At 41.8% G+C, this 16,188-nt stretch overlaps 1 protein-coding gene across 3 annotated transcripts in view; it reads left to right on the forward strand.

The window, feature by feature from the left end:
* The window catches only part of LOC311131981 (ubiquitin-associated protein 2-like), a 67,308-nt gene that overhangs the window by 17,501 nt on the left and 33,619 nt on the right, over window positions 1–16,188 (forward strand). For all 3 annotated transcript variants that reach the window (XM_084165131.1, XM_084165132.1, XM_084165133.1), the window contains exon 12: window positions 14,792–14,877. In XM_084165131.1, the coding sequence (XP_084021257.1) occupies window positions 14,792–14,877 (86 nt within the window). The remainder of the gene's footprint in view (window positions 1–14,791; window positions 14,878–16,188) is intronic.

Consider the following 16,188-nt stretch of genomic DNA (forward strand, 5'->3'; position numbering starts at 1 on the left):
CCATATTTTGGCAGATCTCATCTTTTGACCAGAAAACCCCCCAGAAAAATGACAATCACATTATGTATGTTTCTGCATACGACGACAAAGTATTCATGCACCTTGACTTATTTCATTTTTTTTTTACAGCCTGAATTCAAAATGGTTCAAATTGATTATTTTTTTTCTCTCCCATCAACATACAGTACCCCATAATGACAAAGTAAAAACTTGTTTTTAGAAATGTTTGCTCCTTTTTTGAAAATCAGTACAGAAATATCTCATGTACATACAGTACCAGTCAAAAGTTTGGACACCACCTCATTCCAGGGTTTTTCTTTATTTTTACTATTTTCTATAATAATAGTGAAGACATCAAAACTATGAAAAACACATGGAATCACGTAGTAACAAAAAAAGTGTTAAACAAATCAAAATAGATTTTTGATTCTTCAAAGTAGCCACCCTTTGCCTTGATGACAGCTTTGCACACTCTTGGCGTTCTCTCAACCAGCTTCATGAGGAATGCTTTTCCAACAGTCTTGAAGGAGTTCCCACATATGCTGAGCACTTGTTGGCTGCATTGCCTTCACTCTGCGGTCCAACCCATCTCAATTGGGTTGAGGTCGGGTGATTGTGGAGGCCAGGTCATCTGATGCAGCACTCCATCACTCTCCTTCTTGGTCAAATAGCCCTTACACAGCCTGGAGGTGTGTTTTGGGTCATTGTCCTGTTGGAAAAACACATGATAGTCCCACTAAGCGCAAACCAGATGGAATGGCGTAACGCTGCAGCATGCTGTGGTAGCCATGCTGGTTAAGTGTGCCTTTTTAAATTCTAAATAAATTACTGACAGTGCCACCAGCAAAGCACCCCCACACTATCACACCACCATCTCCATGCTTCATGGTGGGAACCACACATGCGGAGATCATCCGTTCACCTACTCTGCATTTCACAAAGACACGGCGGTTGGAACCAAAAATCTCACATTTGGACTCATCAGACCAAAGGACAGATTTCCACCGGTCTATTGTCCATTGCTCGTGTTTCTTTGCCCAAGCAAGTCTCATCTTCTTATTGGTGTCCTTTAGTAGTGGTTTCTTTGCAGCAATTTGACCATGAAGGCCTGATTTCACGCAGTCTCCTCTGAACAGTTGATGTTGAGATATGTCTGTTACTTGAACTCTGTAGCATTTATTTGGCCTGCAATCTGAGTTGCAGTTCACTCTAATGAACTTATCCTCTGCAGCAGAGGTAACTCTGGGTCTTCCTTTCCTGTGGCGGTCCTCATGAGAGCCAGTTTGATCATAGCGCTTGATGGTTTTGGCGACTGCACTTGAAGAAACGTTCAAAGTTCTTGAAATGTTCCGTATTGACTGACCATGTCTTAAAGTAATGATGGACTGTCGTTTCTCTTTGCTTATTTGAGCTGTTCTTGACATAATATGGATTTGGTCTTTTACCAAATAGGGCTATCTTCTGTATACCACACCTACCTTGTCACAACACAACTGATTGGCTCAAATGCATTAAGAAGGAAATAAATTCCACAAATTAACTTTTAACACCTGTTAATTGAAATGCTTTCCAGGTGACTACCTCATGACTCTGGTTGAGATAATGCCAAGTGTGCAAAGCTGTCATCAAGGCAAAGGGTGGCTACTTTGAAAAATCAAAAAAATCTATTTGGATTTGTTCAACACTTTTATTTATTATTTTTTTTTTTTGTAAAAAAACATTTTACTACATGATTCCATGTGTTTTTCATAGTTTTGATGTCTTCACTATTGTTCTACAAAATAAAAAATGAGTAGGTGTGTCCAAACTTTTGACTGGTACTGTAAGTATTCACCCCCCTCAGTCAATACTTTGTAGAACACCTTTGCCAGCAATTACAGCTGTGAGTCTTTCTGGGTAAGTCTCTAAGAGCTTTCCACACCAGGATTGTGCATCATTTGCCCATTTTATTGTTCACAAAATTCTTCAAACTCTGTCAAGTTGGTTGTTAATCATTGCTAGACAATCATTTTCAGGTCTTGCCATATATTTTCAATTAGATATAAGTCCAATCTGTAACTCAGCCACTCAGAAACATTCACTGTCTTCTTGGTAAGCAACTCCAGTGTAGATCTTGCCTTGCTGAGTAGTGAATTCATCTCCCAGTGCCTGGTGGAAAGTAGATTGATCCAGGTTTTCCTATCGGATTTTGCCTGTTCTTAGCTCAATTCTGTTAATTTTTTAAATCCTGAAACTCCCCAGTCCTTAACGATCACAAGCATACCCATAACATGATGCAGCCACCACTATGCTTGAAAATATGGAGAGTGGTACTCAGTAATGTGTTGTATTGAATTTGTCCCAAACAAAACACTTTGTATTCAGGAAAAAAGTTAATTGCTTTGCCAAATTCTTTGCGGTATTACTTTAGTGCCTTGTTGCAAAAATATATTTGAACTTTTTATTTATTCAGGGTAGCCCAATTGAGACCAGGGTCTCATTCCCAATGGTGCCCTGAGTACCAACATTTTCTCACACCAGGAATAATTATTTTAGATTACAATTTAAAACAATAATTAAAAAAACAAGGCACAATTTCAACGAATAAAACACTACAATTCAAAACAACTGCAATCCTCAATGAATTCATTGAACACCAGAGTCCTAAACTGCCCTAGCGGCACCAGGGAATCCAGATGCAAGGAATTTTGTAGGTTATTCCAACAGTGGGGGGCACTAAAACTAAAGGAGGATCTACCTTAATTGGTCGGGACCATAGGGACCTCGAGTTAACCAGTCCTGTGAGTTAGGTCATTTGGAAGCTTGTGTAGTGTGGCTTTGTAAACAAAAGAGTAATTAATTGATATACATGACTTTAATGAGGACCAGCCAACCTTTTTGATACAGGATGCAGTGGTGAGTATAAAAACTGTCACCAGTGATAAAACGAATGGCGCTATGGTAGACTGCATCTGGAGGTTTATGAGTAGGGGCTGCTGAAATCTGGTAAATGGTGTCACCATAATCAAGAACTGGCAGGAAAGTTGACTGTACAATCTGCTTTCTGCTATTTAGGGAGGGGCAAGATCTATTTCTAAAAATGAAGCCCATTTTTAAATCTTAGCTTTTTAACTAGATCATCCATATGTTTTTAAAACATTAAGTCTATGCCCAGATATTTGTAGGCGGGAACCCAATCAATGGGAGAACCATCCAATTAATAAATATGTAGTCCATCTGCAACTTTTCTTGCAAGAACTAGAGAACAACATGTATTTAGTCTTGCCCGCATTAAGTTAAACTAACCAGGGCTTTCTGTTAGGTAACAAGGTCAGATTGCTGCTCGAACAAAGCTTGGTCAACAGTTGCGGCAATGGCATACATAAGTGTAGTCTGCATATAGAGGAATATTACAAGTTTTAACAGACCAATATTTTTATATAAATAGTAAAGAGAACAGGTCCCAGTACCGACCTCTGCACCAGTACACCTTTTGTAATATCCAGGAAACGAGACTTAACGCCATCAGAGATCACACATTGAGTCCTGTCTGACAGATAATTTTCAAACCACCTGCAAGAAACCTGATCCAGGCCTATTTCAGTCAACTTTTGAATAAGAATGGGCTGGGCAACAGTATCGAAGGCCTTGGAAAGGTCTGTAAATAAGGCAGCACAATGATTTTTTTAATGATCCAAACAATTTAACACGTCTAAAATAAGCGTAGCAGCTGAAACTGTGCTATGTCCAGGTCTAAAACCGGATTGGTGCACATTAAGAATAGAGTGAAGTTAAAGTTCTTAGCTGAAAGTTAGTAAGGGATTCTAAAACTTTGGAAAGTCAAGATAATTTGGTAATTGAACGGTAGTTATCTAAGTCAGAAGGATCTTTATGTAGGGGGAGGATGTGCCGCTTTCCAAATCTTAGGGATAACACCAGAAACAAGTAAAAAATATGTCCGTGGTTCTGCAATAAGTAGGGCAGAGGGCTGCAGTAAGAAGGGATCAAGTGAATCAGCCTTTATGTTTTTAGCAAAGCACTACGTACATCATAGACATCAAAGGGTTGAAATAAAAATAGCATATGTGAGTCAGTGCATCATCCTCCACAATCTGTTCAGAGGTGACTAAAGGACTCTAGTGGGATGAGATGAATTTTCAGAGATTATCCATTGCTAGCTGAAACAACAAAATGCTTATTAAAAGCATCACAAATGTCTAAACCTGCTGGAGCAATGAGAGGGAGGAGTTTAAAAGATTTGACCACTTTCCAGAAATTGGCTGGATTACCACCACTGATACATAATTCAATAAATGTGTTAATTTTGCTTTTTTAACCAGGGATAGACATCTATTTCTCAAATGTCTCAAGGACTGCCAATCTAGCCTTAGCCCAAGCTCAATTTCTTTGCTGTAATTTCTCAGACAATTCATGTGTAAACCAAGGATTACATCGGTCTTTTACCCTTAGTTTTTTTGTACGATATGTTTATCTGCAACAGAGTTAAACAGGGAAATAAAACAATTAACAGCCTGATCCGAGTCGGTGATAGTTGACACAATCCCCCAGTCACTCAACCCCAGCTCAGACAAAACATTTGGATATTACAATTATTAAAAAGTCTCTTTATAATAATGCGCGAGCGAGATTTAGGTAGTATAACATCTGTTATACAAGCAATGGTCACTAAACTCGTTGGCAAATATCCCATTGGCTGTAAAATTGTGAGATGCATTTGTTAGAATAATATCTAATAGAGGATTTTCTGGGTGTTTAAAGTTTGGGCGAGTTGGTTTAGTTATCAGCTGAGTTAGATTTAGCTCAGTACAATTATATTTCAGCCCATCAGATACTGGCATTAACCAATCTATATTTAAAATCACTCACTATCAGTAATTAGTCCAACATTTAGGACTAGACATTCAAATTGTTTAGGGACAGAGGTGGTGATGGATACAGAAACATTTTAATTGCTCTTTATGTATATGGTGACACCCCCTCTGCGAACTCTAGCAGATCTAAAACCATAATAACCTGTCAGATACACATCAGAGTCCGGCATAGACTTCTTTAGCCAAGATTCAGTTATAACCAGAATCTCTGCATTGGTTTGAGAAGCCAAAGTTACAATAAAATACATTTTCGAAATCTAACTTTACATAAATCAGTCAAAGGCCGCAGCTGCAGGATTTCAGATGAGGTGTTTTATAATACAAACATGCCATGTTCAGCAGGTAACACCCTACTAGAAAATACCATGGGATTGACTTGAATTGGAATAGGTACAGTATTGCCTAGAACTGAACCATTAGGCCTATGCCTCGAGTGAGGAAGTGGGTTTAAATGAGTCGATGGTTACTTGTAGTATGATTATAATGCTGATAATTTATGATTTGGATCACCTGAGCGGGACTTGGTGTAGGTAAGTCAATGTCTCAGCGTATCCTTGAAATGTGAGGACAGGGTCCAGGCTCCAAGATGATTTGGATGGACCCACCATCCTCTCTGTAGAACTTCTGTTTCTAAAAGGTGTCAAAGTTATCCACAAACGTAACTCCAACAGAGCTACAGTAGACTCGTAGCCAGTCGTGTAGTGCCAGCAACCTACTGAATCTTTCGAATCAGTCATGGTACTGGGCCTGAAATAATTGGACGTTTATTGGAGTCTTTCAGAGTTCCAATCGGTTATATATATATAAAATCCAGTTTCAGCTAGCCATCCTAATGTCATTAGATCCAACATGGATTACGACATCGACAGCCCCCTTCTGGCGTAAAACTGTAGGACGCACTTAGTAATATCCTGTACCCAAGCCCCAGGATAGCACAAGGTTTTTCTCCTGGAACCGAGATGTTTCTCACCATTGAGCTGCCAACTTTAACGGCTGGTGAGATGGCAGAGGAGGTCCGGCAGTTTTTGCGCCTCAAGCTGGCCGCAAACCGCATTGTGGCTGACTGAGGAGCCGGTGCGTCAGACACCCTCGAGATCAGGTGATCCGAGTCCAGAAAGAATTTGAGGCAGAATCCCCCTGGGAAGAAGTCGTGGTCCTCTGTAGCTCAGCTGGTAGAGCACGGCGCTTGTAACGCCAAGGTAGTGGGTTCGATCCCCGGGACCACCCATACACAAAAATGTATGCACGCATGACTGTAAGTCGCTTTGGATAAAAGCGTCTGCTAAATGGCATATTATTATTATAAGTCAGGATAGGGGACGATGGCGCTGGATCCTCCAAAGCCGGGAGGGCGAAGCTGTTAAACAACTGGATTTGGGTCGGGCTTCCCAACGCCAAAGAAAACCAACTTTCCACAGGCCACTTTCCTCCATTTGGCCTACGGCAGGTGACGTGCTTCCATGATTGGGCAACAGGAATGGTGACCGTATCATCCACTAAATCCATCAGAAGTGAGGGTCCTGCTCCATTTTCCAGGGAAGTGAGAGACTTTGTCAGTGAGGGGTCCCTGGAAGGCATTGGCCATTCAGTCAATGAGTGTTTTTATTTTATTTTATTTTTTAGGGGGTAGATCAGTTTTTACTTTTGTTTTAGTTTTTTGCATACAGTGAGGGAATAAAGTATTTAATCCCCTGCTGATTTTGTAAGTTTGCCCACTGACAAATAAATTATCAGTATATAATTTTAATGGTAGGTTTATTTGAACAGTGAGAGACAGAATAACAACAAAGAAATTCAGAAAAACGCATGTCAAAAATGTTATAAATTGATTTGCATTTTAATGAGGGAAATAAGTATTTGACCACCTCTCAATCAGAAAGATTTCTGGCTCCCAGGTGTCTTTTATACAGGTAATGAGCTGAGATTAGGAGCACACTCTTAAAGGGAGTGCTCCTAATCTCAGCTTGTTACCTGTATAAAAGACACCTGTCCACAGAAGCAATCAATCAGATTCCAAACTCTCCACCATGGCCAAGACCAAAGAGCTCTCCAAGGATGTCAGGGACAAGATTGTAGACCTACACAAGGCTGGAATGGGCTACAAGACCATCGCCAAGCAGCTTGGAGAAAGGTGACAACAGTTGGTGCGATTATTCGCAAATGGAAGAAACACAAAAGAACTGTCAATCTCCCTCGGCCTGGGGCTCCATGCAAGATCTCACCTCGTGGAGTTACAATGCTCATGAGAACGGTGAGGAATCAGCCCATAACTACACTGGAGGATCTTGTCAATGATCTCAAGGCAGCTGGGACCATAGTCACCAACAAAACAATTGGTAACACACTACGCCGTGAAGGACTGAAATCCTGCAGCGCCCGCAAGGTCCCCCTGCTCAAGAAAGCACATATACATGCCCGTCTGAAGTTTGCCAATGAACATCTGAATGATTCAGAGGAGAACTGGGTGAAAGTAGCTTAGTGGTTAAGAGCGTTGTGCCAGTAACCGAAAGGTTGCTGGTTCTAATCCCCGAGCTGACTAGGTGAAAAATCTGTCTGCCCTTGAGCAAGGCACTTAACCCTAATTGCTCCTGTAAGTCACTCTGGATAAGAGCGTCTGCTAAATGACTAAAATGTAAATGTAAAGTGTTGTGGTCAGATGAGGCCAAAATGGAGCTCTTTGGCATCAACTCAACTCGCCGTGTTTGGAGGAGGAGGAATGCTGCCTATGACCCCAAGAACACCATCGGAAACATTATGCTTTGGGGGTGTTTTTCTGCTAAGGGGACAGGACAACTTCTCCAGAGCGATTTACAGTTAGTGAGTGCATACAGTTAGTTAGTGAGTTTTTTTTTCTTCATACTGGTCCCCCGTGGGCAACGAACCCACAACGCCATGCTCTACCAACTGAGCTACACGGGTCTTAATTTTGGGTCAGTCACAGTGGTCAGGCATTCTGCCGCTGTGCACTCACTGTTTAGGGCCAAATAGTATTCCAGTTTGCTCTGTTTTTTGGTAAATTCTTTCCAATGTGTCAAGTAATTACCTTTTTGTTTTCTCATGATTTGGTTGGGTCTAACTGTGTTGCTGTGCTGGGGCTCTGTGGGGTCTATTTATGTATGTCAACAGAGCCCCAGGACCAGCTTCTTTAGGGGACTCTTCTCCAGGTTAATCTCCCTGTAGGTGATGGCTTTGTTATGGAAGGTTTGGGAATCGCTTCCTTTTAGGTGGTTGTAGAATTGAACGGCTCTTTTCTGGATGTTGATAATTAGCGGGCATCGGCCTAATTCTGCTCTGCATGCATTATTTGGCGTTTTACGTTGTACACAGATTGTTTTTGCAGAATTCTGCATGCAGTCTCAATTTAGTGTTTGTCCCATTTTGTGAATTCTTGGTTGGTGAGCGGACCCCAGACCTCACAACTGTAAAGGGCAATGGGTTCTAAATCTGATTCAAGTATTTTTAGCCAGATCCTAATTGGGATGTCAAACTTTGTTCCTTTTGATGGCATAGAAGGCCCTTCTTGCCTTGTCTCTCAGATCGTTCACAGCTTTGTGGAAGTTAACTATGGTGCTGCTGTTTAAGCCGAGGTAGGTATAGTTTTGTTTGTGCTCTAGGGCAGTGTTTCCCAAACTCGGTCCTGGGGTCCCCCCTGGGTGCACATTTTGGTTTTTGCACTACTCAGCTGATTCAAATAGCCAACTCATCATCAAGCTTTGATTATTTGAAAAAGCTGTGTAGTGCTAGGGCAAAAACCAAAACGTGCACCCAGGGAGGGCCCCAGGACCAACTTTGGGAAACCCTGCTCTTGGTGTCTAGATGGAATTTGTATTTGTGGTCCTGGCAACTGGACCTTTTTTGGAACACCATTATTTTTGTCTTAATGCAATTTACAGAATCTGTGCAGAAGATCTAGGTGCTGCTGTAGGCCCTCCTTGGTTGGGGACAGAAGCACCAGATCATCAGCAAACAGTAGACATTTGACTTCAGATTCTAGTAGGGTGAGGACGGGTGCTGCAGACTGTTCTAGTGCCGTCGCCAATTCGTGTGTGTGTGTACAGTTGAAGTCGGAAGTTTACATACACTTAGGTTGGAGTCATAAACTCGTTTTTCAACCACTCCACATATTTCTTGTTAACAAACTATAGTTTTAGCTAGTCGGTAGGACATCTGTGCATGACACAAGTAATATTTCAAACAATTGTTTGCAGACAGATTATTTCACTTATAATTCACTGTATCACAATTCCAGTGGGTCAGAAGTTTACATACACTAAGTTGACTGTGCCTTTTAAACAGCTTGGAAAATTCCAGAAAATGATGTAATCAAGCTTCTGATAGGCTAATTTACATCATTTGAGTCAATTGGAGGTGTACCTGTGGATGTATTTCAAGGCGTACCTTCAAACTCGGTGCCTCTGCTTGACATCATGGGAAAATCAAAAGAAATCAGCCAAGACCTCAAAAGAAATTGTAGACCTCCACAAGTCTGGTTCATCCTTGGGAGCAATTTCCAAATGCCTGAAGGTACCATGTTCATCTGTACAAACAATAGTATGCAAGAATAAACACCATGGGACCACGCAGCCGTCATACCGCTCAGGAAGGAGACGCGTTCTGTCTCCTAGAGATGAACGTACTTTGGTCCCAGAACAACAGCAAAGGACCTTGGGAAGATGCTGGAGGAAACGGGTACAAAGGTATCTATATCCACAGTAAAACGAGTCCTACATTGACATAACCTGAAAGGCCGCTCAGCAAGGAAGAAGCCACTGCTCCAAAACCGCCATAAAAAAGCCAGACTACGGTTTGCAACTGCACATGGGGACAAAGATTGTACTTTTTGGAGAAATGTCCTCTGGTCTGATGAAACAAAAATAGAACTGTTTGGCCATAATGACCATTGTTATGTTTGTAGGAAAAAGGGGGTGGCTTGCAAGCCGAAGAACACCATCCCAACCGTGAAACACGGGGGTGGCAGCATCATGCTGTGGGGGTGCTTTGCTGCAGGAGGGACTGGTGCACTTCACAAAATAGATGGCATCATGAGGAAGGAAAATTATGTGGATATACTGAAGCAACATCTCAAGACATCAGTCAGGAAGTTAAAGCTTGGTCGCAAATGGGTCTTCCAAATGGACAATGACCCAAGCATACTTCCAAAGTTGTGGCAAAATGGCTTAAGGACAACAAAGTCAAGGTATTGGAGTGGCCATCACAAAGCCCTGATCTCAATCCTATAGAACATTTGTGGGCAGAACTGAAAAAGTGTGTGCGAGCAAGGAGGCCTACAAACCTGACTCAGTTACACCAGCTCTGTCAGGAGGAATAGGCAAAAATTCACCCAACTTATTGTGGGAAGCTTGTGGAAGGCTACCCAAAACATTTGACCCAAGTTAAACAATTTAAAGGCAATGCTACCAAATACTAATTGAGTATGTACACTTCTGACCCACTGGGAATGTGATGAAATAAATAATAGCTGAAATAAATAATTCTCTACTATTATTCTGACAATTCACATTCTTAAAATAAAGTGGTGATCCTAACTGACCTAAGACAGGGAATTTCTACTAGGATTAAATTTCAGGAATTGTGAAAAACTGAGTTTAAATGTATTTGGGGAAGGTGTATGTAAACTTCCGACTTCAACTGTGTGTGTGTGTACACTACCGTTCAAAAGCTTGGGGTCACTTAGATATGTCCTAGTTTTCTAAAGAAAAGCAATTTTTTTTGTACATTAAAATATCATCAAATTGATCAGAAATACAGTGTAGACATTGTTAATGTTGTAAATGGCTATTGTAGCTGGAAACGGCTGATTTATTATATTTTTAATGGAATATCTACATAGGCGTACAGAGGCCCATTTATCAGCAACCATCAGTCCTGTGTTCCAATGGCACGTTGTTTGCTAATCCAAGTTGATCATTTTAAAAGGCTAATTGATCATTAGAAAACCCTTTTGCAATTATGTTAGCACAGCTGAAAACTGTTGTGCTGATTAAATAAGCAATAAAACTGGCCTTCTTGAGACTAGTTGAGTATCTGGAGCATCAGCAATTGTGGGTTCGATTACAGGCTCACAATGGCCAGAAACAAATAACTTTCTTCTGAAACTCGTCAGTCTATTCATGTTCTGAGAAATGAAGGCTATTCCAAACACCATTCACAGAACAGCGCAAACTGGCTCTAACCAGAATAGAAAGAGAAGTGGGAGGCCCCGGTGCACAACTGAGCAAGAGGACAAATACATTAGTGTCTAGTTTGAGAAACAGACGCCTCACAGGTCCTCAACTGGCAGCTTCATGTCTGAGATTTGTATTTTTCTTTGCAACTCTGCCTAGAAGGTCAGCATCCCGGAGTCGCCTCTTCACTGTTGACGTTGAGACTTGTGTTTTGCATGTACTATTTAATGACTGCCAGTTGAGAACCTGTGAGGCGTCTGTTTCTCAAACTAGACACTAATGTACACTGCTCAAAAAAATTAAGGGAACACTTAAACAACACAATGTAACTCCAAGTCAATCACACTTCTGTGAAATCAAACTGTCTACTTAGGAAGCAACACTGACAATAAATGTCACATGCTGTTGTGCAAATGGAATAGACAACAGGTGGAAATTATAGGCAATTAGCAAGACACCCCCAATAAAGGACTGGTTTTGCAGGTGGTGACCACAGACCACTTCTCAGTTCCTATGCTTCCTGGCTGATGTTTTGGTCACTTTTGAATGCTGGCGGTGCTTTCACTCTAGTGGTAGCATGAGACGGAGTCTACAACCCACACAGGTGGCTCAGGTAGTGCAGCTCATCCAGGATGGCACATCAATGCGAGCTGTGGCAAGAAGGTTTGCTGTGTCTGTCAGCGTAGTGTCCAGAGCATGGAGGCGCTACCAGGAGACAGGCCAGTACATCAGGAGACGTGGAGGAGGCCGTAGGAGGGCAACAACCCAGCAGCAGGACTGCTACCTCCGCCTTTGTGCAAGGAGGAGCAGGAGGAGCACTGCCAGAGCCCTGCAAAATGACCTCCAGCAGGCCACAAATGTGCATGTGTCTGCTCAAACGGTCAGAAACAGACTCCATGAGGGTGGTATGAGGGCCCGACGTCCACAGGTGGGGGTTGTGCTTACAGCCCAACACCGTGCAGGACGTTTGGCATTTGCCAGAGAACACCAAGATTGGCAAATTCGCCACTGGCGCCCTGTGCTCTTCACAGATGAAAGCAGGTTCACACTGAGCACGTGACAGACGTGACAGAGTCTGGAGACGCCGTGGAGAATGTTCTGCTGCCTGCAACATCCTCCAGCATGACCAGTTTGGCGGTGGGTCAGTCATGGTGTGGCATTTCTTTGGGGGGCCGCACAGCCCTCCATGTGCTCGCCAGAGGTAGCCTGACTGCCATTAGGTACCGAGATGAGATCCTCAGACCCCTTGTGAGACCATATGCTGGTGCGGTTGGCCCTGGGTTCCTCCTAATGCTAGACCTCATGTGGCTGGAGTTTGTCAGCAGTTCCTGCAAGAGGAAGGCATTGATGCTATGGACTGGCCTGCCCGTTCCCCAGACCTGAATCCAATTGAGCACATCTGGGACATCATGTCTCGCTCCATCCACCAACGCCACGTTGCACCACAGACTGTCCAGGAGTTGGCGGATGCTTTAGTCTAGGTCTGGGAGGAGATCCCTCAGGAGACCATCCGCCACCTCATCAGGAGCATGCCCAGGCGTTGTAGGGAGGTCATACAGGCACGTGGAGTCCACACACACTACTGAGCCTCATTTTCACTTGTTTTAAGGACATTACATCAAAGTTGGATCAGCCTGTAGTGTGGTTTTCCACTTTAATTTTGAGGGTGACTCCAAATCCAGACCTCCATGGGTTGATACATTTGATTTCCATTGATCATTTTTGTGGCTTTGTTGTCAGCACATTCAACTATGTAAAGAAAAAAGTATTCAAGATTATTTCATTCATTCAGATCTAGGATGTGTTATTTTAGTGTTCCCTTTATTTTTTTAAGCAGTGTATTTGTCCTCTTGCTCAGTTGTGCACCGGGGCCTCCCACTCCACTTTCTATTCAGGTTAGAGCCAGTCTGCGCTGTTCTGTAAAGGGAGTAGTACACAGCGTTGTACGAGATCTTCAGTTACTTGGCAATTTCTCGCATGGAATAGCCTTCATTTCTCAGAACAAGAATAGACTGACGAGTTTATGAAGAAAGTTATTTGTTTCTGGCCATTTTGAGCATGTAATCGAAGTGTTAAACAATTCCAAATATTTCATATTTCAGTTTCTTCAAAGTAGCCACCTTTGCCTTGATGACAGCTTTGCACACTCTTGGCATTTTCTCAACCAGCTTCATGAGGTAGTCACCTGGAATGCATTTCAATTAACACGTGTGCCCTCTTAAAGTTAATTTGTGGAATTTCTTTCCTTAATGCGTTTGAGCCAATCAGTTATGTTGTGACAAGGTCGGGGGATATACAGAAGATAGCCCTATTTGGTAAAAGACCAAGTCCATATTATGACAAGAACAGCTAAAATAAGCAAAGAGAAACGACAGTCCATCATTACTTTAAGACATGAAGATCAGTCAATACGGAAAATGTCAAGAACTTTGAACGTTTCTTCAAGTGCAGTCGCAAAAAACATCAAGCGCTATGATGAAACTGGCTCTCATGAGGACCGCCACAGGAATGGAAGACCCAGAGTTACCTCTGCTGCAGAGGATAAGTTCATTAGACTTACCAGCCTCAGAAATTGCAGCCCAAATAAATGCTTCATAGATTTCAAGTAACAGGCACATTTCAACATCAACTGTTCAGAGGAGACTGTGTGAATCAGGCCTTCATAGTCGAATTGCTGCAAAGAAACCACTACTAAAGGACACCAATAATAGTAAGAAGAGACTTGTTTGTGCCAAGAAACATGAGCAATGGACATTAGACTGGTGGAAATTTGTCCTTTGGTCTGGAGTCCAAAATTGAGATTTTTGGTTCCAACTGCCGTGTCTTTGTGAGATGCGGTGTGGGTGAACGGATGATCTCTGCATGTGTTGTTCCTACCGTAAAGCATGGAGGTGGTGGTGCTATGGTGTGGGAGTGCTTTGCTGGTGACACTGATTCATTTAGAAATCAAGGCACACTTAACCAGCATGGCTACCATAGCATTCTGCAGCGATACGCCATCCCATCTGGTTGTGGCTTAGTGGGACTATCATTTGTTTTTCAACAGGACAATGACCCAACACACCTCCAGGCTGTGTAAGGGCTATTTTACCTAGAAGGAGAGTGATGGAATGCTCCATCAGATGACCTGGCCTCCACTATCCCCCGACCTCAACCCAATTGAGATGGTTTGGGATGAGTCGGACTGCAGAGTGAAGGAAAAGCAGCCAACAAGTGCTAAGCATATGTGGGAACTCCTTCAAGACTGTTGGGAAAGCATTCCATGTGAAGCTGGTTGAGAGAATTCCAAGCGTGTGCAAAGCTGTCAAGGCAAAGGGTGGCTTTTTTGGAATATCTCAAATATAAGATATATTTTGATTTGTTTAACACCTTTTTGGTTACTACATGATTCCATATGTTATTTCATAGTTTTGATGTTTTCACTATTATTCTACAACGTAGAAAATAGTACAAATAAAGAAAAACCCTAGAATGAGTTGGTGTCCAAACTTTTGGCTTGTACCAGTCATTCCAGTTTAATAAAAAAATTGTATGTGTACTATTTTCTACATTGTAGAATAATAGTGAAGACATCAAAATGATGAAATAACACTTATGGAGTTATGTAGTAACCAACAATAGGTCACACATTTTACTGCGATTACACCTAACACATATGAGAGTTTGTCTATTTGTTTTGTTTTCTGTTTTTTTCTTGTTCAGTTTTTTTAATCTTTCAATCGCTCTCATCTCTAGCTGTCAGAGACCAAGATCTTCACAGCCTCCAGTGTGGCCTCCATGCCACACCCCCAGGAGAATGTCACCATCACTGCAGGACAGAGGTGGGCGAGCCTGACGCGGAATGCGAACACACCCACAGCCATTCACTACAGTCACGCTATCACACGTCTTTCTATAAATAATGGGGTCAATTTGTGACATTGGATCAATTTCTTAATGGTTCAAAAGAACATATTTTTATGCAGTTCCACATGTTTACTTGGAGGAATATATGCAAATTGGCCCATAACTCCACCTATACAACAGGCCTAGCAGATGACGGTAACAGCACATTAAGTGTTTTTATATAAATTATTTGGTTTTGCTTCGTTAAATTGTTACAACCTCCCAGTTCTGCATAAAATGTAAATATATGTTAACATGACCGCCTTACGTTAAATTAATGGGCTTAAAATGCTGTATTTGTTAGATTCCGTACATACGAATGACCATATTAAGTACCTAGTTTGCAGAAAGTAGTATAAATTGCATTCTAATTTCATAAATTGTTTCAAATAGTAACGAACTTTCAGTTTTGCATAAGGATTTGTTAATATGACCACCCTACCTTACATTTTTGATTTTAAGTTACTGTAATTATGTATTCTGTACTGCCTAATTTGCATATGAAGTGCCCCATTTATTTGAAACAACTCTGTTCTACATCAGCCCTAAAACAATATGACAACCCTTTCTTCAGCTATTGGACAAAACGTGTTAAAATTAAGAATCCAGACAGGTGATTTGGTGCCATTTTTGTCTAGAGATTAACGTTGACCACTGACCTTTCACCTTTTTCTGATCACTTGAAAATAAGATATCTCGGCAAGGGTAAGTCCTATCCTTGTGAAATGAAGTGTTCTGGGTTCCTGAGAAGCTTCTCTATAACATGGAATACAAAGTATAACACCAGAACCACCGTTTCATTTTGACCCCTAACACCCTATTAATATATACTGAACAAAAATATAAATGCAAGAAGTTCAAAGATTTTACTAACTTTTCATATAAGGAATTCAGTCAATTGAAATAAATTCATTAGGCCCTTAGCTATGGATTGCGCTTGACTGGGAACACAGATGAGCATCTGTTGGTCACAGATACCTTAAAGAAAGGTAGGGACGTGGATCAGAAAAGTATCAGTCAGTATCTGATGTGACCACCATTTGCTTCATCCAGTGCGCCACATCTCCTTCACATAGAGTTGATCAGGCTGTTGATTGTGGCATGTGGAATGTTGTCCCACTCCTCTTAAATGGCTGTGCGAAGTTGCTGGATTCAAATTGCCATTGATAAAATGCAGTTGTGTTCATTGTCCGTAGCTTATGCCTGCCCATACCATAACCCCACTGCCACCATGGGGCACTCTGTTC

This window comes from Coregonus lavaretus (assembly GCF_964263955.1).
Source record: "Coregonus lavaretus genome assembly, chromosome: 7".
In the NCBI taxonomy this organism is placed as follows: domain Eukaryota; kingdom Metazoa; phylum Chordata; class Actinopteri; order Salmoniformes; family Salmonidae; genus Coregonus; species Coregonus lavaretus.